This window comes from Orcinus orca, chromosome 5, assembly GCF_937001465.1.
Source record: "Orcinus orca chromosome 5, mOrcOrc1.1, whole genome shotgun sequence".
Lineage (NCBI taxonomy): Eukaryota > Metazoa > Chordata > Mammalia > Artiodactyla > Delphinidae > Orcinus > Orcinus orca.
The window spans coordinates 55,657,101-55,679,653 of NC_064563.1; the positions used below are offsets into that span (position 1 = coordinate 55,657,101).

Here is a 22,553-nt window from a genome sequence, read left to right on the forward strand (position 1 = left end):
TCAAACATAAACGCATGGGTAAATTACGCAGAGAAGGAAGACACTGGGCTTGAAATGGGACTTCCTATTGGATTTCATGTAGTCTGGATTTAGGAGAGAAGATTAGGTATGTTTGTACATGTTCATGCATCAGGAATTGGGTGCACAAAGGATTCTTTTTTAAATAAAGCTTTTAAAGATGTCTTCTAAGAAGACAAAAGATAGATGAAATAAGAATTGGATCCTCAGGAATAAATATCATGTTTCTATGACTGTAGTGGTGGTTACAGAACGGGGATGTTTTTCCAGCGGTTAGCAGTGTGGACCACAGTGGATTTGATAACATTAGTTTCCTTGCTCTGTTCCAGTTTAGTTTCCAGACCAAATGCTTTTAAATATTTATCACCCAAAATGGTTTGAATTTTAATTCTTATTAGAATGACAATTGTTTTCAAACAGGCTTGAAATTAATTTCTAAAATAAACTTAGTTTCTGAAACAGAGTTGTTTCTGCTATTCATAGTATAGCAGTTTCCTTTAGCTTTTGGCTAGCATTCAAACAGGCAAACAAGCCTCATATTTCTCCATTTAAATTTAGTGAATTTTGTATGTTAGTTGGTATTTTAGTCATAAAAAAGTACAATGTGGAAATCTAGGTCATCTACCTGTGATATGTTACAAAATGTGCAAAAAACTTCCAGCTAAACTGTATTACCAAGTCCTAATTGAAAATTCCCATAATGATAGCACTTTAAAGAAATTATGTTTAGCATACAGTTAAAGCGCAATTATGGAACCCTGCTATCACTTCGTTCATGAAACAATGTATCATGGCTTTTTAAAATTTTAGTTTTGGGGATTTCCCTGATGTTCCAGTGGTAAAGAATCTGCCTTCCAATGCAGGGGATGCAGGTTTGATCCCTGGTGGGGGGACTAAGATCCCACATGCCGTGGGGCAACTAAGCCTGCACGCCACAACTACTGAGCTCTTGAGCCTCAACTAGAGAGCCCGTGTGCCACAAAGTACAGAGACCATGTGCCCTGGAGCCCGCGCCACAACTAGAGAAGAGAAAACCTGCACGCCATAACTAGAGAGAAGCCCGCGCGCTGCAGTGAAGAGCCTGTGTCCCCCAACGAGCACCGCAACGAAAGATCCCATGTGCTGCAAGGAAGATCTTGTGTGCTGCAACGAAGAACCAACACAGCCAAATAAATAAATATTTTAAAAAATAAAATAAAATTTTATTTTTCCACATTGAATGGCATAATTTATTTGGAGGTTTGAGTATATATTTTTTAAACTTTTTATTTTGAGATAATTGCAGATTCACATGCATCAGTAAGAAGTAATGCAGGAAGAATCTGTGTATTCTTTATCAGTTTTCCCTAATGGTAACATCTTGCAAAACTTTGGTAGAATATTACAGCCAGGATATTAACACTGATACAGTCAAGATATAGAACAGTTCCATCACCACAAGATCTCTTGTGTTGCCCTTTTATAACCACACCCACTTTCCTCCTGGCTCCACCTCCTTAACCCCTGGCAACCACTAATCTGTTGTCCATTTCTGTAATTTTTTCATTTTAAGAAGGTTATATAAATGGAATCATATAGTATATAACTCCATTATTCTCTGGGGATTTATTCAGTTTGTTGTGTGTATCAACAGTTTGTTCCTTTTTATTGCTGAGTAGTATTCCATGGTATGGCTGCACCACAGTTTAATGATTCACTCTTTGAAGGATATCTAGATTACTTCCAATTTTTGGCTATTATAAATTAAGTTGCTATGAACATTTGTATACAGGTTTTTGTGTGAACATTAGACTTCATTTCCCTGAGATAAATAAATGCTCAGGAGTATAATTGCTAAGTCATTTGTTAGTTGCATAATTAGTTTTTTAAAGAAACTGTTATATTGTTTCCCTCAGTGGCTGTATTGTTTTACATTCCCACCGGCAATGTGTGAGTGACCCAATTTCTCTGCATTCACACCAGCATTTAGTGCTGCTACTAATTTTTATTTTAGCCATTTTGATAGGTGTGGAGTGATTTATCGCACTGAGGTTTTAATTTACATTTCCCTAATAGCTAATGATATTGAATATGTTTTAATGTGCTTATTTGACATTCTCTTTGGTGAAATGTCTGTTCATGTCTTTTCCCCACTTTCAAATTGAATTAACTTTTTAAATTTTTACTGTTGAATTTTGAGAATTCTTTATAAATCGAAATACTTGTCTTTTTTTTGGGCATGTGGTTTGCAAATATTTTCTGTCATTCTGTAACTTGGCTTTTCATCCTTTTAAACAGAATCTTTCACAGAGCAAAAGGTCTCAATTTTGATGAAGTCTAATTTATCAATTAGATTTTTAGGGATCATACTTTTGGTGTCACATCCAAGAATGCTTTGCATAGACTAAGATTCCAAAGATTTTCTCCTATTTTTTTTCTAAAAGTTTTACATTTTGAGTCAATTTTTGTATCAAGTGTCAGACTTAGGTCAAGTGTTTTGTTTGTTTTTTGGTTTGTTTTCACCTATGGATGTACAAATACTCTTGCACCATTTATTGAAAAGCCTATCTTTGCTTTATTGAATTGCTTTTGTGCCTTTATAAAAAAGTCAATTGAGCATATTTATGTGAATTGACTTACGGTTTTCAATTTTGTTTCATTGATCTTTGTGTCTACATTCCACTAATACCACAAAGTCTTGATTACTGTAGCTATATAAAAAGTTTTGAAATCCAGTAGACTGATTCCTTTCAGTTCACTCTTTTTCTAAAGTGTCTTAGCTATTCTGTTTACTGTGGCTTTCCATAAATTTTAAAATAGTCCTGTCTTTATGAAAATTCTTACAGAGATTTTAATAGGAATTGCATTAAACCATCAATTTTGAGAGATTGATGTCTATACTATGTTGAGTCTTCCAATCCATGAATACGGCATGGCTCTCCATTTATTTAGATCTTTGCTTTCTTTCGTTACAGTTTCGTAGTTTTCAGTGTACAAGTCCTGTGTATGTTTTCTTAGAATTACACCAAAACATTTCACTTTTTCTGAAATTTGTAAATGGTACTATATTTAACATTTTACTGTCCCTGATTATTGCTAGTATATTGAAATACAATTGAGTTTTGTATGTTTACCTTGTAACCTTAATGAACTCACTTATTTTAAGATTTTTTTTTTTTGGTTTAGTTTTTTTTTGTTTTTCTGTGTTGACAATAATACTTACATTATTGACGAAGTTTTATTTTTTCCTTTCTGATATATATGCCTTTTCTTCCTTTCTCTTGCCTTTCTGCAATAGGTGGAATTTCTAACACAGTGTTGAATAAGAGTGTTGAGAGCAGACATCCTTGTCTTGTTCCTGATTTTAGGGAGAAAGCATTCAGTCTTTCACAATTAAGTATGTTAGTTCTAGGATTTTTGTAGATGCTATTTAACAATTTGAGGAGATCCTCTTCTATTTGTAGTTGTCTGAGAGTTTTTCTCATGAATGGATGTTAAGTTTTGTCAATTTTTTAATGCCTCAATTGATATGATTATGTGACTTTTTTTTCTGTATTTTGTTGATATGGTAGATTACATTGAATTTTAAATATTCAGATAGCCTTGTTTGCATCTCTGGAATGAACCTCACTTGGTTATGGCATATAATTCTAATATATTGCTGAATTCTATTTGCTAACATTTAAAAAATTTTTAAAAAGATTTTTACAGGTATATTCATAAGAGATACTAGTTTGCAGGGTTTAGGGGTATTTTTTTTTCTTTGGTTTTGGTTTTTTTTTTTGGTACTGTTTTTGTCTGTTTGGTATCAGGTAATACTAACTTTATAGCATGAACTGGAGAGTGCTTCCTTCTCCTATACTTTTTGAAAGAGATTGTGTGGAACTGGTGTCACACCAGCTGGGCTTAAAGATTTCTTTTGGGGGAGTTTAAAAATTATGAATTAAATGTCATTAATAGTTACAGAGTGATTCAATTTATTTCATATTGGGTGAGTTATGGTACTTTGTGTTTCTTGAGTAATTGGTACATTTCATCTACATTGTTAAATTTTTATGCGTAGAGTTAGTTGTAGTAGTCCCTTATTATAATTTTGATTTCTGCAGGGTCTGTAGTGATATCCTGTTTCACTCCTGATATGGATGATTTTGTCTTCTCTCTTTTTTTCTTCATTAGTTTTACAAGAGGTTTGTAAATTGTATTGATATGTTTAAAGAACCAGCTCTTTGTTTCATTGATTTTCTCTATTTTTCTGTTTTCCATTTCTTTGGTTTCTAGCCTTACCTTTATTATTTCCTTTTATATTTCTGTTTTGGGTTTATTTTGCTCTTCCTTTACTAGGTTTTTGAGTCAGGGCTCCAATTATTTTATTTTTATTTTTATTTTTTGTGGTACGTGGGCCTCTCACTGTTGTGGCCTCTCCCATTGTGGAGCACAGGCCCTGGACGCGCAGGCTCAGCGGCCATGGCTCACGGGCCTAGCCGCTCCACGGCATGTGGGATCTTCCCGGACCAGGGCACGAACCCGTGTCCCCTGCATCGGCAGGAGGACTCTCAACTACTGCGCCACCAGGGAAGCCCCAGGGCTTCAATTATTGATTTGAGATTTTTTTCCTCTTTTATAACGTATGCATTTGGTGTTCTGAGTTTCTCTTTCAGTGCTGTTTTCGCTGTATCCCACAAAGTTTTATATGTTATATTTTAATTTTCATTCAATTCAGTGTATTTTTTCACTTTCCTTGATACTTCTTTTTTTGTTCCATGGACTATTCAAGTATTTAGAACATTTACTGTTATCTTTTTATTATTGATCTCTAGTTTGATTCTGCTGTAGTTGAAGAAAACCTTTCTTAATATTTCAGTTTTTAAAAATCTGTCAAAGTTTATTTATGGCCCAGGATATGGTCTATTTTGGTATATGTTCTATGGACACTTGAAAAGATGTGTATTCTGCTGTTAGTGGATGGATTATTTTATAAATGTTGGTTAGATCCCATTGGTTGATGGTGTTACTGAGTTCTGATTTTTCTGTTTACTTGTTCTATCAACTGTTGAGAGAGAGGGTTTGAAATCTCCAACTATAATTGTGGACATGTTTATTTTTCTTTTAGTCCCTTGAGTTTTTGTTTCATATATTTTGCAGCCCTGTTGTTTGGTGCATACACATTTAGGATTGCTATGTCTTCTTGGTGGACTGATCCTTTTATTATTACATAATGTTTCTCTCTATAATGTCCTCTCTGTCCACTTTCTTTTCTCTGAAGTCTACTTTGTCTGATATTGATATAGTTGCTACTGTTTTCCTTATATTAATATTTGTATAGTATATCTTTTTACCTTTGATTTTTAGCCTGCCTATGTCATTATATTTGAAGTGAATTTGTAGACAGTATATAGTTGGATTATAATTTTAAATCAATTTTGCCAGTTTGTGTTTTAATTCTTGTATTTAGACCATTTACATTTAATATAATTGTTGGTATGTTAGGACTTAGTTTGTCATTTTATTTTTTGCTTTCTTTTTGTTCTCTGGTTTTTGCTTCTCTTTTTTTTCCTTACCTTCCTATGGATACTTGAACATTTTTTATAATTTCGTTTTAATATATTTAGAGTGTTTTTAGTCTATTTTTTGTATAACATATTTAGTAGTTCTAGGATATACAGATATTTTCAGTCTACTGGTGTCTTTGTTTTAAGTTCTGTTGAAGTTAAGAAACCCTGCCTTTTTAGCATGGACATATATTCACTACCAAACGTAAGGTAGATAGCTAGTGGGAAGCAGCCGCATAGCACAGGGAGATCAGCTTGGTGCTTTGTGACTGCCTGGAGGGGTGGGATAGGGAGGGTGGGAGGGAGGGAGACACAAGAGGGAAGAGATATGGGAACATATGTATATGTATATGTATAACTGATTCACTTTGTTATAAAGCAGAAACGAACACACCATTGTAAAGCAATTATACCCCAATAAAGATGTTAAAAAAAATAGATAAGCAGCAAGGATATATTATATAGCACAGAGAAACACAGCCACTGTTTTGTAATAAATTTAAATGGAGTATAATCTATAAATATTGAAAAAAAAAGAAACCTTGCCTTTTTAAATGTCTCTTTACCTTCCTTCATTTATTTTTTCTCCTTTCTTAGTATATTAGTTATACTTCTTTTTTTTTTGACTTTTTTTAGTGGTTGACCTAGAGTTTGCAATATACATTCACAACTAATCCAAGTCTACTCTCAAACAACACTATACCACTACACAGGTAGTGTCAGTACTGTATAATAATAAGATAATCCTAATTCCTTTCTCTAGTCCCTTGTATCTTTGCTGCCATTCATTTTATTTATATATAAGCAAACATAAGCATTTGTATTATATATACATATATGTATATTATATATGTATTATATATTATATATGTGTATATATATGTATTATATAAACACACATGCCTAAAACATATACATAAGCATATGTAATTGAATATATTGTTGCTATTATTATTACACATCTTTTCTTGCATGCTGTCTACTTTATCCATTAGAGTCCTTAGTGTATTAATCATTGTTGTGTTAAATTTCTAGTCTGATAATTACAACATCTCTGCCATATCTGCTTCTGATGATTGCTTTGTCTCTTCAAATTGTGTTTTTGGCCTTTTGGTATGTATGCATTGTAATTTTTTTTTGTTAGCTGGACATGATGTACTGGGTAAAAGGAACTGCTATAAATAGACCTTTAGTAATGTGGTCCTCAGCTGTGAGGGGACATTCTATAGTCCTATGATTATGTTTTAGTCTTTTTTCTTTTTGCGGTACGCGGGCCTCTCACTGTTGTGGCCTCTCCCGTTGCGGAGCACAGGCTCCGGACACGCAGGCTCAGCGGCCATGGTTCACGGGACCAGCCGCTCCGCGGCATGTGGGATCTTCCCAGACCGGGGCATGAACCCGCGTCCCCTGCATCGGCAGGCGGACTCTCAACCACTGCGTCGCCAGGGAAGCCCCCACCCCCACTAGAGATTTTAATACTCAGAGTTGTTGGCACAGCAATTTGTCAGTTATAACTCCGGCTTTCCAACCCCAACACTGGTTCCCATGGCAGGTTCTGCTCACGAGTCTCTGCTCCAGAAAGCCACATCTCCCTACATTCACCTCTTAGTCTCTCCCTTCTTGGGAGCAGTGATTTGTCCTGTGTTGTCCAGTCTCTTGTTTGCCCAAGAAGAGTTATTGATTTTTTCAGTCTGTTCAGCTTTTTACTTGTTTTTAGGATGGAGTGGTGAATTCCAAGCTCCTTATATGTGGAAGTGAAAAACAGAACTCCATGTATATTTAGAATCACGTTACACAGTGTTATTATTTTTGCTTGCACCGTTAAACATAATGAAGAGGACAGTCTATTGTTTTTACTCATACTTCTGCTTGCTGTGTTCTTTCAGTTTTCTTGATATTTTACAATTCTTTCTTTTATTGTTTCCTTTCTATTTAGAGAACTTCCTTCAGGCATTTTTTAGGGTAAGTTATCTGATGACAAATTCTCTTAGTTTTCCTTCATCTAAGAATGTCTTAATTTTCTCTTCATTCCTGAAAGATATTTTTGTTCAGTATAGCATTCTGTGTTGACAGTTCTTTTCTTTCAGTATTTGAAAAATGTGCCACTTATTTTTGGCCCCCATATATTTTACTGAAAAATCCACTGTCATTCAAATTGTTTTTCCCCTATAGTTAGTGAATCATTTCTTTTTTTGCTTCTTTCAAGATCTTTCTTTGTCTTTAAGGTTTAGAAGTTAGACTATGCTGCATCCTGGTGTGAATTTGAGTTTATCCTGTTTGGGATTCACTCACATTCTTTTTTTTTAAAAAAAATTAATTAATTCATTTTTGGCTGTGTTGAGTCTTCCTTGCTGCTCACGGGCCTTCTCCAGTTGTGGTGAGCAGGGGCTTCTCTTTGTTGCGGTGCGTGGGCTTCTTATTGTGGTGGCTTCTCCTGTTGCAGAGCATGGGCTCTAGGCACACGGGCTTCAGTAGTTGTGGCTCGCGGGCTCTAGAGCGCAGGCTCAGTAGTTGTGGTGCACGGGCTTAGTTGCTCTGTGGCGTGTGGGATCTTCCCGGACCATGGCTCGAACCCGTGTCCCCTGCATTGGCAGGCGGATTCTTAACCACTGTGCCACCAGGGAAGCCCCTCAAATTCTTGAATCTATAGTTTTCTGTCTTTTGCCAAATTATGGAGGTTTTCAGCTATTATTTCTTTGGGTACTTTTTCATTCCTGTCCATTTTCTCCTGTCCTTCTGGGATTCTGTTAACATGAATATTAGATTTTTTGTTTTAGACTCACAGCTCCTTGAGGATCTTTTCTTTTTTTTTTTTTTCAGTCGATTTTCTCTGTTGTTCCAATTGGATAATTTATACTGTCTTATCGTCAATTCATTGATTCTTTCCTCTTTCCCCTTCATTCTGATGTTGAGCCCCTCCATTGAGTTTCTTATTTTGGTTATTGTATTTTGCAGTTCTAAAATTTCTATTTGGTTCTTCTTAAGTCTTCTGTTTCTTTGCTGAGATTCTCTATTTTTTTATTGAGGTATAGTTGATTTACAATATTCTATTAGTCTCAGGTATACAATATAGTGATTTGGAATTTTTATGGATTATACTTCATTTATACTATAAACTATTAGCTATATTCCCTGTGCTGTACAATATATCATTGTACCTTATTTTATACGTAGTAGTTTGTACCTCTTAATCCTCTACCTCTATCTGCCCCTCCCCCCTTCCCTCTAGTATGTTTTCTATGAGTTTGTTTCTTTTTTGTTATATTCATTTGTTTTGTGTTTTAGATTCCACATATAAATGATATCAGACTATTTGTCTTTCTCTGACATTTCACTAAGCATAATACTCTCTAGGTCCATCCACGTTATTGTAAATGGCAAAATTTCATCCTTTTTGATGGCTGAATGGTATTCCATTGTTTGCGTATATATTTATACACGCGCGCGCGCGCACACACACACACACACACCCCCCATATCTTTCTTATCCATTCATCTGTTGATGGGCACTTAGGTTGCTTCCATATCTTGGCTATTGTAAATAATGCTGCTATGAACATTGGGATGCATGTATCTTTTCAAATTAGTGTTTTTGTTTTTTGGGATCTATACCCAGAAGAATGGAATTGCTGTATCATATAGCAGTTCTACTTTTAGTTTTTTGAGGAACTTCCATACTGTTTTCCATAGTGGTTGCACCAGTTTACATTCCCACCAACAGTGTACAAGGGTCCCCTTTTCTCCACACCTCACCAACACTGAACACATATTTGTGTTCAAAAAGAACACAAATAACATTCTGACAGGTGTGAAGTGATATCTCATTGTGGTTTTGATTTGCATTTCCCTGATGATTAGTGATGTTGAGCATCTTTCCATGTGCTTGTTGGCCATCTGTATGTCTTCTTTGGAAAATGTCTATTCATGTCTTCTGCCCATTTCTTAATCAGGTGTTTTTTTATATTAAGTTGTATGATCTGTTTATATATTTTGGATATTAACCTGTTATCAGTTATATTATTTGCAAATATGTTTCACTTATTCAGTAGGTTGCCTTTTTGTTTTGTTGATGGTTTCCTTTGCTGCGCAAAAGCTTTTAAGTTTAACTAGGTCCCATTTGTTTAGTTTTGCTTTTGCTTCCTTTGGCTTAGGAGACAGATCCAAAAAAATATTGCTACAATTTATGTCAGAGAATATTCTGCCTATGTTTTCTTCTAGAAGATTTGTGCTTTCCAGTCTTATATTTAGGTCTTTAATCTATTTTGAGTTTATTTTTGTATATTGTGTGAGAAAATGTTCTAATTACATTGTTTCACATGTAGCTGTTCCAGTTTTCCCAGAACCACTTTTTAAAAATTATTTTTTAAATTTTTATAGAAATATAGTTGATTTACAATGTTGTGTTAGTTTCAGATGTAAAGCAAAGTGATTCAGTTGTACATGTATAACTTTCAGATTCTTTTCCATTATAGCTTATTACAAGATACTGAGTATAGTTCCTTGTGCTATACAGTAGGTTCTTATTGGTTATCTATTTTATATATAGTAGTGTGTATATTTTATTTTTATTTTATTTTATTTTTTTTATGGTACGTGGGCCTCTCACTGTTGTGGCCTCTCCCATTGCGGAGCACAGGCTCCGGACGCGCAGGCTCAGCGGCCATGGCTCACGGGCCCAGCCGCTCCGCGGCATGTGGGATCTTCCCGGACCGGGGCACAAACCCGCGTCCCCTGCATCAGCAGGCAGACTCTCAACCACTGCACCCCCAGGGAAGCCCAGTAGTGTGTACATTTTAATCCCAAACTCCTAATTTATCCCTCCCCTCTCCTTTCTATTTAGTAAACATACGTTTGTTTTCTGTCTGTGAGTCTATTTGTCTTGTAAATAAGTTCATTGGTATCATTGTTTTAGAGTGCATATGTAAGTGATATCATATGATATTTGACTTTCTCCATCTGACTTACTTCACTTATTATGATAATTGCTAGGTCCGTCCATGCTGCTGAAAGCGGCATTATTTCTTTTTTATGGCTGAGTAATATTCCATTGTGGAGATATATATATATATATATATATATATATATATACGCCACATCTTTATCCATTAATCTATTGATGGACGCTTAGGTCACTACCATGTCTTGGCTATTGATAATAGTACTGCAGTGAACATTGGGGCGCATGCGTCTCTTTGAAGTATGGTTTTCTCCAGATACATGCTCAGGAGTAGGATTGCTGGATCATATGTTAATTCTGTTTTTAGTTTCTTAAGGAACTTCCATACTGTTCTCCCTAGTGGCTGCACCAATTTACATTCCCACCAGCAGTGTAGGAGAGTTCCCACTTCTCCACACCCTCTCCAGCATTTATTATTTCTAGACTGTTTGATGATGGCCATTCTGACCGGTGTGACGTGGTACATCATTGCAGTTTTCATTTGCATTTTCTAATAATTAGCGATGTTGAGCATCATTTCATGTGCCTATTGGCCATCTGCATGTCTTCTTTGGAGAAATGTCTATTTAGATTTTCTGCCCAATTTTGGATTGGGTTGTTTGTTTTTTTGATATTGAGCTGTATGAGCTGTCTGTATATTTTGGAAATTAACCACTTGTTGGTTCCATTGTTTGCAAATATTTTCTCCCATTCTGTAGGTTCTTTTTTTGTTTGTTGATGATTTCCTTTGCTTGTTATTTATTAAGTCCCGATTTTTTCTGGCTGTGTTCTTGTTTCTTTCTGACTCTTTAGAAGAGTGCTCTGCAAGTTCCTTCTCTTATTAGCCTCTTGCTCTCAAAGGAAGATTAATAAAAGGAAGTCATCTTTAGAACAGTGGCTGGCTCTCTGTGCCAGACACATTGAGGAGCATGTGAGTCAAGGGTGAGGGTAGTCTTGACTCCAAATCCAGATAGTAGCTCCTTAGACATCGTACCAGGGATGTGGAATGGGTGTCTCCTTGGGTGTCAACCTCAGTCTCTCAGGGGTGGCTGATAGGCTGGAGGACTTGGGAGCTTAAAGCTCAAATCAAATCAGCTGGGTCCAAGCCCAGATCCCATTTCTAGGGCAAGTGGTGGTGGTTATTTAGGAGACTGGAGAGATGCAGGAAGCAGAGGACAGCTGAGATGGGGGAGCTGACAAGCCTGAATGGCAGTGTGCATATCCTTCACTTGCTGAAGGCTCTGTGGACTGCGACCCATGGAGATGTTGCTGCCATGAGGTCGCAGAGGCGGGGATGTGGGGAGGGGTTCACCGCTGCCTCAAGGCCTGGGCCCAGCTGGTGGGTGGCCGTGGTGAGGGCTCTGGGGCTCCATGGGACACAGCCCTCAGCCTGTCCCCAGACACCCAGCTCACCTGCTGGCCCCAAGGCCAGGGGGCCTGGAGGGCCTGGGGTGAAGGCCACGGTTGGCCTCTCACCCTGCTCTCTGCCACGGGGACCCCCAGCACCACTTACTGAAGAGACTTTCTATTCCCCATTGTATATTCTTGCCTCCTTTGTCATAGATTAATTGATCATAAGTGTGTGGGTTTATTTATGGGCTCTCTTTTCTGTTCCATTGATCTATGTGTCTATTTTTGTTCCAGTACCATACCATTTTGATTACTATAGCTTTGTAGTATATAGTCTGATGTCATATTTTAAAATTTGTTTTAAGATGTCTCTAATTGCTCATTAGAACATTTTTATGGTGGCTGCTTTAAAATCTTTGTCAGATAATTATAATAGCTCTAACATCTTTGTGTTAGCATCGATTGATTGTCTTTTATTATTCAGTTTGAGATCTTCCTGTTTCTTGGTATGATGTGTGACCTTTGATTGAAATCTGGACATTTGGGGTATTAACGTTATGAGAGTCTGCATCTTATTTAAGCCTTCTGCTTTAGCTGGATTTTCTGACACTGCTATGGCAAGAGGTGGGAGGGACGTTGCCTCATTACTGCCAGGTGGGGATAGAAGTTCAGGTTCAACACTCAGCCTCCATTGACACTTGAGGGAGGGGTTCCTCATTACTTCTGGCTTGGCATGAGCATTCAAGCTCCTCACTAGGTTTCCACTGATACCTCTCCAGCAGTACCTCATCACTGCTCCCCATGTGACCTCCACTGACATCACATCGAGGAGGCAGGCTCATGATTGTTGGTGGGTGGTGAAAATCCTGACCGTCTACTAGGCCTCCCCTGACACCACACCCAGTGGGGACGAATATCTAGGCTCCCTATTTAGTTTCTTTGACACCACCCATTTCAGGTGGGAAGGTTGAGACACATTATAGCCCAGTGAGGGAAGAGGTCTGACTCCTTACTTGGGCTTTGCTGACATGGCTGGGGTTGGATCACCATCTTTTTTCTGTGGTGTTTGGCTGGAGTAGGATGATTATTGCCTAAGAGCTTTCTGTCTTGCTAGGCTGCCTTTTTCCTTGTCCTTTGGCTGGAGGGAGCTGGATTTTGTTGGTTTTGTGTGTGTGTGTGTCTGCACATGTTAGTGTTTCTGGGTTACCGGGTTTCGTCATCAAGAAGTGTGGAATGTATGAGGCTAAATAAATAAATAAATAAATAAATAAAAAATCCAATGAACTCATCACCATGTTATTGCTCAGGTCCCCATGTCTCTCGGTCATTTCCCTTTTCATTCCACCTTTCAGAGTCTTATATTTGTATATAATGTCCAAGGTTTCACTTAATGTGAGGGATAGGGAAAAGCATGTCTCCTCCATATTCCTGAAAGGGGAAGCCCTCTGTCACGGCTTTAAAAAAATGATTTCTGACCTCTGTTCCTCAGGGAGATGTACTTTTATTTCTTGTATCTGTTTTCCCAGTTGCTTCTGAAAATCATCATCAGTATGATGAAGTGAATCAATGAAGCTGAAGGGGGTCTCCTCTCCATAAGAGGTATTGGGAAGTTTAAAGCTTCTCGAATTCCTTTCAATTCAGTAAGAAAGAACCCTAACTTTATCCTATCTCTGGGTTAGGATCTCTAACATTGGTCCATATGCATCTTTTCACCAGCCACCTCATGTTCTTCTCCAGAATCTCTTCTCCAGCAGAAAGGCATATTAGCAGAGTACACATATGTTTTACACATCCAGTTTTTTTTTTTTGCGGTACGCGGGCCTCTCACTGTTGCGGCCTCTCCCGTTGCGGAGCACAGGCTCCGGACGCGCAAGCTCAGCGGCCATGGCTCATGGGCCCAGCCGCTCCGCGGCATGTGGGATCTTCCCGGACCGGGGCACGAACCTGTGTGCCCTGCAGGCGGACTCTCAACCACTGCGCCACCAGGGAAGCCCTACACATCCAGTTTTAATGATGCTAAGTGATATGGGCGTGTTGGTGCTCATGGCATTTGTATGTGTTTTTGATTACAGTCTTGTTCCCTTCTCCCCATGCACCATTTTAAGAAAGTCATAATCGGAATAATAAATGACCCCATACCTTCCTTTAGGGCTGCATGTAAAGGTACCTTTATTTTTACCCTTCTCCAAAAGATGAAAGATATAATGAGTACACTATAAATGACTGAAAGAGTGACAAGCCAATTGCTCTGAACTCTGTATTAATCTCACTTTCAATACAGAATGAGAAGATGTCCTATTGTTCATTTAGCTACCAAGTGGTATAAGCTGATATTTTGTTATTCTCTAGAATTATAAAGGATTGCAAAACTTAATGTGTAAAATACATGCAGTAAGTGCTGGGCTGCCAAGCAAAAGAGATATTAGGTAATTTAGAGAAAGTAACTTTTAGAATGAACAGCAGACTCTTCAGTTCAAAATGAAATTGAGATATATGCTCCCCTCCCTTGCCCCAGAATATTTCACTGAACTTCTGAAAGATTCATTTTGAAAAGCCTTTACAGAGAGACAAACACTGATAGGTTTGGAGTCATCTGAGCATTTCCAATTTCTGTTTTAGTCACCTCCCTATATTATTAGCTCCCTAGTAGGACAGGCAGGGAGGGGTTCCTGGAAGTGGAGGAGTAAACAGTGTGCTGTCCAGTCCTGGCCACAAGGCCTCTGTGCTGTGAGGTAAGGTGTGGAGGGGTTACAGCTTCTGAAATTATGTTTTCATTGAGATCCTGGTGCATTTCAAAATACTTATTCAGATATCTCACCAGAAAGTGACCCTTGGAGCAACAGTAAATATATTACAGGAATAACGAGACTTGCAAGCTGTTTTCTTGGGGTGCTGATGTTGCAGGAAGAAGGAAAATGGTGACCTATCAAAGCACCCTAAACAGATATGTCTATAAAGGGAGAGGTGGTGAAGGAGGACAGTAAGAGTAGCATGATCCAGCAGATAGTGGGTGCCAGGGTTCAGATTTGGTCAGGCAGCTGCTGTAAAACAGTCTGGGTAAGTCGCCAGCTGGGTCTGTGAGCTGTGATCTAGAGAAGAACAGATGCCTGCAATGCTCCTATCCCACTCACTGCTGAAAAGCTGACTCAAAGATCGTCTCTTTGGTTGTCTTACAGAAACTGAGCTTGGGTCAGGCAATGTTCTTTGTGCCATTGACTTTTAGTAGCTGCATTTGGTTTACTATAAGTGTTCTAGCTAATGACTAGGAACAGAGACTTTGACCCAAACAAACCTGATTCAAAACCAAATACTGCCCCTAACAAATGTAGGCTTGTTTCCTTGTTAATTCTATGAAGCTCTTTTCCTCGTCTTTCAAAGGAGAGATAATGACATATCTCTCATAGGATTGTTGCAGTCATTAAATGTGATAATTAAAAAAAATTTTTTTATATTAATTTTTGGCTGCATTGGGTACTCATTGCTGCGCACGGGCTCCCTCTAGTTGTGGCGAGCAGGGGCTATTCGGTGTGGTGCGCAGACTTCTCATTGCGGGGGGGCCCCTCCTGTTGCAGAGCACGGGGCTCTAGGTGCGTGGGCTTCTGTAGTTGTGGCACACAGGCTCAGTAGTTGTGACTCGTGGACTCTAGAGCACAGGCTCAGCAGCTGTGGTGCACAGGCTCAGTTGCTCTGCGGCATGTGGGATCCTCCCGGACCAGGGCTCGAACCCGTGTCCCCTGCATTGGCAGGTGGACTCTCAGACACTGCGCCACCAGGGAAGTCTCTGTGATAACTTCTTGAAGTGCTTGGCATATACTAAGAGATCAGTAGTCATCACTGATGATATTTGTCATCACATTATTAATTTTTATCACATTAACTTAATTATTTACCTGAAATAAATTTTTCTATAGCATGTTTCCATTGTGATAGTTGTTCAAAAGCAAACTTCAGACTAACAGAGTTTGATAATTTGTTGGATATCACAGTATTTTATTAAGTATATGAGCATCTAATAAATGGCTGATTAGTTTTGTCTGCCCCTTGATAGCTCCTGGTAAAAAGACACAGCTCCTGGTAAAAAGACACAGCTCCTGGATTCATGCTCCCTAGTTGAGGGCCATGCTAGATCCGACTCCTGCACAGAAATGCTTCTGCTGCAGAAATTTCCTGCCAAATCATCAAAGTTTTAGAATAATTTCAGCCAACAAAGTATATAAAAGAGGTACTCCCAGTTTTGGAGGAGAGGCCAAGTACAGGTGGAAAGTGAGTAATTAGCAAACACAGCTGTTGAAAATGGTTTTCCTTTAAGTCGGAGGAGAAAGATATTGTTTGGTTTAAATGGTGATTGAAATTCAGCATCTGTTTGGAGTGTTGCACAGTGGCCATGGCGAAAACTAAGGCTCTTGGCTTTCTCCCCTCGCCGGGCTAGACGTGGCTTTGCTGTCCATGTGAGGATGAGGTCCTCCCTCCAGGTCTGACAGCCCCAGGGCTCAGCCTCTGACCTCAGTCAGGAGGATCTGCCAGGGCTTTGGCCGGTGGCTCCTCCACTACGATTGCCGACTTAGAAGCCTACTGGCACAGACTCAGTCGTCCCCGGAACCTCAGTGGTTTATCCCGGCACCTGTCCTCTTAGCCCCTTGGGCCTTGCTTCCCTGCCCCTTCCCCTCAGCCTGGTCAGCAACAAGAGTACTTTGGTTTCTGTGCACGATGATCTGCACTATGCCACGGACGGAACTGCTTAGCAGTGCTCGGAGCACACGCTCTAAAGGAATTTGGGGATATGCTAACGAGGAAACCCATAACCAGAAGCTGAGAAGATTCACAGTCAAATTTTAGTAAATCTGTGGAGACTCCTTAAAGAACAAGATACACAGGAAAAGCCTGATTGCTGGACAAACTGCTTTGCAGTTTGAGTGGTGCGGTTGCTGAATCTTTGAAAAGACAGCAGCACTGTCAGAGACACAACTGCAGCCCCCAACCGCATATTAGTCAGCCCAGACGACTGGCTGATGAATGATAGTGCCACATGGGCAATCTCTCTCAGCGGAGCTCCTGGAAGGACTCAGGTTTGAATGCTGATGTGGAAAGTAAATAAAATGTTCCAATTTGTTCTTTCGTCTTCAACCAACTGCCCCAGCCCATCTCTGAATTTGCACTCTCCGCTTCTTGCTCTGCCTATGTCAACAGCCTTGCACAGAACAGAGTTGTTAAGTGACATACAATTCTATCCCATTTTTATCTTAAAGGACCAAATTACTATATCGATGAATGTCATTCCTGTATGACAGTGAAGATGAGTATGATTTATAAGTTAAGATTTCAAGAGATAAAGGAACCCCCAAAGCTAAATCATTTTGAATATGGATGGTTTAAAGATATCTACCTTAACTCCATTCATTGGACTCATTAAAGATTATGATGTACTGTGTTATATTTTAATATTTGAAGAAATTGTAAGGTAGCATTTCTTCTCATGAAAATTCATAGGATAATGATTAGATGCTGAAGTATTTCTCTCACTGCTTGTAAAGTAACACAGTTTTATTTCTCTTTATTTAGTCTCAAATCAGAGATCTAGAGGCGGATCAGAATAAGACAATATTTTATGTCATACCAGATTAAATTCTGATCTTTGCAGTGTGAAATTTAGACTTTGTAAATTAAGAGCCAGCAGCTTTGTCTTCTGAGTTGTAGACAGTGTTGCTTAAATGTTTCTCTAAACTGAGTCTCTGGTGAGAAGAAATAAGAATGTTCCAACTTAACAGTTGGCACGTTTTTTTAAAAGACTCCTTTTTCTAAAGATTCCTTTTTCTATTTCTCTTCAGGCTTAGTTCATAATGGGCCTTAGGATTCAATGCTGAGTAACACAGAATCATAGGCTCTATAGGTGGTAAGGGTATGAACACACTGTATTTCTCAGTAGGCTGTGACTTGCCCAAGGTCCCACAAGTGGGAGCTGAATTCATGGTCAAGATTTTGTAGATTGAAGCTCTGCATTCTTTCTGGTTAGAGATGGAAAACTAAGGTACAGAGGAGGAGGATCCTATATGGGCAGATCACAAAGGTAGACTAAACCGAAAATTCCTTAGTGACTTCTTTGGCTCAGATTGAAAGAACTTTATTTTGAGAATTGAAGACAGACACACTGGGCTAGTTTATGGCCAGATTCCACTTTGATTGGAGGCCATCATAATTCCCCATTTGGCTTCACACCTGAACGCTCAGCCATATATAAAAATGGTGGTCAGTCGGGCTTTTTCAGGTTGCACAAAGCTTGGGCTTCTATCAAGAAAGAGATTAGGCTCTAAGGCCAGATCAAGTCCTGGTTCTACCACTTACTGGCTGTGTGACTTCAGGAAAACTGGTAAACCTCTCTGTTGAATAAATTATACCTTTTACCTTATGTGAGGGTTAGTGAGTTGCTGTATGTAAAGTGAATAGGAGAGTGTTGACCCATATTAAGAGCTCAGTAAACATTAACTCTTCTTGCATTTTGATGATCTGGCTTTCAAAAGACCCATTTATTCAGAGCTGGGAGGGGATTTTGAATCTTCTAGCTCAATATCTTTATTTTTACAGATGAAAAAACTGAGGCCTAGAGAAAGGATGTGGCTTCTGAGCTAATTTGTGACAGACCCAGTCTTTGAATCGCTAGTTCAGAGTGCTTTTTACTGTACTAGCCTCCCTGTAAATAAGTCTTTGTTCTTCTTATGGATAGAAGACAGAATCAGACCACTTCTCATATCCACTGCCACTATCTAGGTTCAAGGTTCAAGCCACGCAGCCTTGGGTTCCAGCCATCGTTATTACTCTCTGGTATCATTGCAGTAACCTCCTAACTGGTCTTCCTGATTCCACCGTTGCCCCCTTCCATGTCTTCCCACCTCAGCAGCTTAGAGTGTTTTTTGTTTTTCTGTTTGACAAAACATTACCTCCTCTGCTCTCTCACTTCATCTCGTATGACTCGTGTCATTCTACTCCAGTCACCTTGCCCTCCTTGCAGATCCTTGTATGTACCAGGCACCCTCCAGTCTCAAGGTTTTGAGTTTGCTGTTTCCTTTACTTGGAATGCTTCTCACCAGATATTTGCATGGTTTGCATTTCTTTCAGATATTTGTTCAGTTATCACCTTGGTGAATCCTGCCCTGAGTATTCTATTGCAGTTGCAGTCATCTTGTACTTTCCATTTTCCTTTCCTGCTTTCTCCAGCCATGGCATTTATTACTTATATTCCATATTTCTTTAGGTAGTTTATTGCCTACTTTTCTCTAGCAGAATGCACACATCATGAGGGCACTGCTTTTTCATTGCTGTATCTCCAGCATCTAGGACAGTGTCTGCCCCAATCACTGAATGCAGGAATGAGCAGTGTGCTAACAGGACCTGTGGGATATTCAGAGGGGTGTGTTTTCTCAGGTATTTTTGTTACAGACTAAAACTAAGCAAAGTGTGATACTCTTACTTAAAGAGTCCCGTCATGGCATGGGACTTTCCAACACAAGAAAATTTACCCTTTTTTTTGGACACAATCTGCTTATTTTTGTATTCGCACAGCTAAACCAACATACATATATCTTTCTGGAATTAATTACTGGAAAGCCAATACTCTGTAAAGCCATACAAAAACAAGAGCCACTTTCCTAAAACTCTATAAAGAATACACAGTATTTTAGTTCTGGTGAATCAGGAAAAAAGCCCAGAATTTTCTCATTCTTTCTCTTTCCGGGTTCTTAGAGAAATCTCAAAGATAACAAAATATAGACAGGAGGTCAGCCCTCGTGAATCAGGCTTCATCTTGACAGTCTTTTTATAGACCTGTAACGAAGTGGAGCCCTGAAAATTGTGTTAGGTAATGGGGATTCTGACAGACCCTTTAACTCCGTGGAACTAGGAGGTGCTGCTGTAATTCTGCTTCAGATGAAAATTTCAAGTGTTTTCATTAGGTACAACAGCTGTTTCTATTACAGATAACAGATCTCAGAGGTGGTGATGCTGATATCAACTTCTAGTGGGCTCAGAACACAGTGTAGCTTGTACAATTAGCTTTTTTTTAAATTATTATTTTTTTTCCTGCACACGCAGATGAGCTCTGTAGCAGTAAAAGGAAATTACTTACTTGCTACCGGAATCATCTGAAAGTGATAGGATCATGCTCTGTAGAGTCACACGGACCAAATTAAAAGCCCTGGGGAAAAATTTGGCACCGCGTTCCTTCCCATTCACATCTTCCTAAAGACCTCTCAGGAGCTTCCATTTAGAAAGCTAAGGGCTTTTAATTTGGAAAGATTGGCTGCTCACCAGTAAGTCTTTCTAGATACCCAGTGGTTGGGTTGAGTGGCTCTGATGTGTTCCAGTCTCAGAGGCCTTGACTTGACTATTCTCCTGATTCCTGCTTGCTTGAAGGTATGTTTTCCAGCCCGGGGCCCTGATCCATGGCTCTACTGCTAAAGCTTATCTCCAAGATGGATGCTATCATTTCATTCTTTCCACAAATGCACATATCACTCCTCCTTGCAGAATTGGAATCTGTTTCTCCAATCCCCTGATTCTGGGCTGGCCTGTGACTGCTTTGACCGATAGAATAGGGTGGCAGTTGCTATGCCAGTTCTGGGCCTAGCCTTTTAGAGACTGGTGGTTTTTAAATACTTCCCTTTCTCTCGAGATACTTCCTCTTGGAACCCAGCTATTGTGCTGTTTAAAGCCTAATTCACGTGGAGAAGCCACATTTAGGCACTCCAGTCAGTGTCTCAGGTGACTAGTATTAGCTGTCACCACATGTATGAGCCATCTTGGAGTCCAGTCCATTCTAGCCTTCAGGTGACTCCTCCAGTCCCAGGCACAGAAGCCACGAGATTGAACTGCATGAGAGACACTGAGCAAGAACCACCTGGCTAAGTCTAGTCAACACATAGAACTGTGAGAGATAACGTTGTCGTTCTAAACCACTATTTGGAATGATTTTTAACACAGCAATAGATAACTGCAGTAAGGGCAAAGCGGGAAGCTGTAGGCTAAATGCTCCTATGAATGTGGGCGTCAGAACACTAGTGTAGGGTGAGGTGAAACTGGTGGTTGTCTACAAGATGCAGACAGGTATAGACAAATGTCAATCACTCTTCCACCTGTTTGGCTAGTCCTTGGAATTTCATAATTGGACTATTCTGTTCTCTCTCGGATTTGCAACTATAAATATTTACTGTACAAATGCAAATATTTCTGGGAGGGATAATGCTTTAAAGCAGGGTATAAGGGTACAGCAGACTTTTTGTGTAGGGTCAGATAGTAGATATTTTAGGCTTCGTGAGTTATATGGTCTTTGTGGCAACTACTCAACTTGGCCAAGGTGACATAGATGATACTTAAGTGAATGGCATGGCTGTGTGCAGTAAACTCTATTTACAAAAATAAGTGGTTGGCTGGTTTTGACCTGTGAACTGTAGTTTGTTACCCCCTGTGCTAAACAATTATTTCTATAGTCAGCAGAAATATTTAATTATATCACTTGACTCTCATGAGCATTGGATTTCGTTTAGCTCTAGCTCCAGTTCGTCTTGCCATTCCTTCTTAGTCTCCTCCTAAATTTGAAATGTGCTCCCCAAACCTCTCTTCTTCTTATACGCTCTTTCTCTGCCATGTCATCCACTCAAATGATTTCAGTTACCACCAATTTGCCAATGTCTTAGAAAACTCTATCTCTATTCAATTTCCTATTCAGATCTCCAGACTCCTGTACTTCACCTTGGATATCTTGCCAGCACCCTAAGTTCAGTGCACTTTTGGCCTAGTTATTAGCCTATTGTCTCTTAATTCCAAACCCACCCTTCTGTAATTAGCTCCTTGATGCTGGGACTGGAACTCTGGAAACCCCATTTCTGTTTTGCCAGCTTTTTGTCTCCATCAATAGGGGTCGATAGAGGGACACTGTAAAACCCAAGGAGAAAGGAGGGACTTGCTGCTTCCTGGTTATTTGCTGCGGACTTCCTGTCTGCTTGGAGTTCCCGTGAGCATCTATTCAGCAAAGTTTCTTTGCTCCAGAAACATACATTCTTTTCTGTAGTAGCAGTGGAATTTGGTTTTTCCAAAGTTGCCAGATTACCCCCATTAAAACTGCCTTCTTTCACTCCCCATCAGCACTAGTGAGTTAGTGCCCATTCCTCAGAAGTCTAAGTCTCAGCCCTTCACGACCCCTCCTCCAAGTTCAGGGACACTAGCACTAGCTAAATAGCACCTCCTAGTAGGAGATCTGAGTTTTGGCCCAGCCAGGTCCCTGCTCCAAGTTTCTAAGTTTTAGTAATTGCAACCTCTTCTCTTTGATTCTCCAGCCCTAGGGGGTGGTAGCTGTTTCCTTTTATTGCTTCCTTGGTAACGAATTATTGTTTTCCTTTTCAGTTACCTATTTCATACACAGTTAACCATTCTGTATATTAAGTTCCCTTTCAAATACCTGGTGTGGTTTCTGTGGACTCTGAAAGAGTTTATGTTCTCAGCCCAAAGCTGCTTCATTGAAGTATTTCCTTCCTTTGCACCAGCGAACCTCTTCCTATTCCCTGCCTAGTGGCTCAAGCCCAATGTCTGGGCATCATTCTAACCTTTTCTTTTTTCTAAACTCCCATATGCAATCAGTGAATAAGGCCTGTATATTTGCTTCCTGAATATTTCTTACATCTGTCTGCTTCTCTCCATCTCTGTGCCCACCACTGTACATCAAGTCACCTCCTTAT

The 22,553-nt window shown here is 39.3% G+C and overlaps 1 protein-coding gene across 1 annotated transcript in view; it reads right to left on the reverse strand.

Moving 5' to 3' along the window:
- Nucleotides 1-20,638: 20,638 nt before the first annotated feature.
- The window catches only part of SPATA16 (spermatogenesis associated 16), a 192,768-nt gene continuing 190,853 nt past the window's right edge, over nucleotides 20,639-22,553 (reverse strand). The window contains exon 10 of the mRNA XM_049709844.1: nucleotides 20,639-20,908. Within this exon, the coding sequence (XP_049565801.1) occupies nucleotides 20,639-20,908 (270 nt within the window). The remainder of the gene's footprint in view (nucleotides 20,909-22,553) is intronic.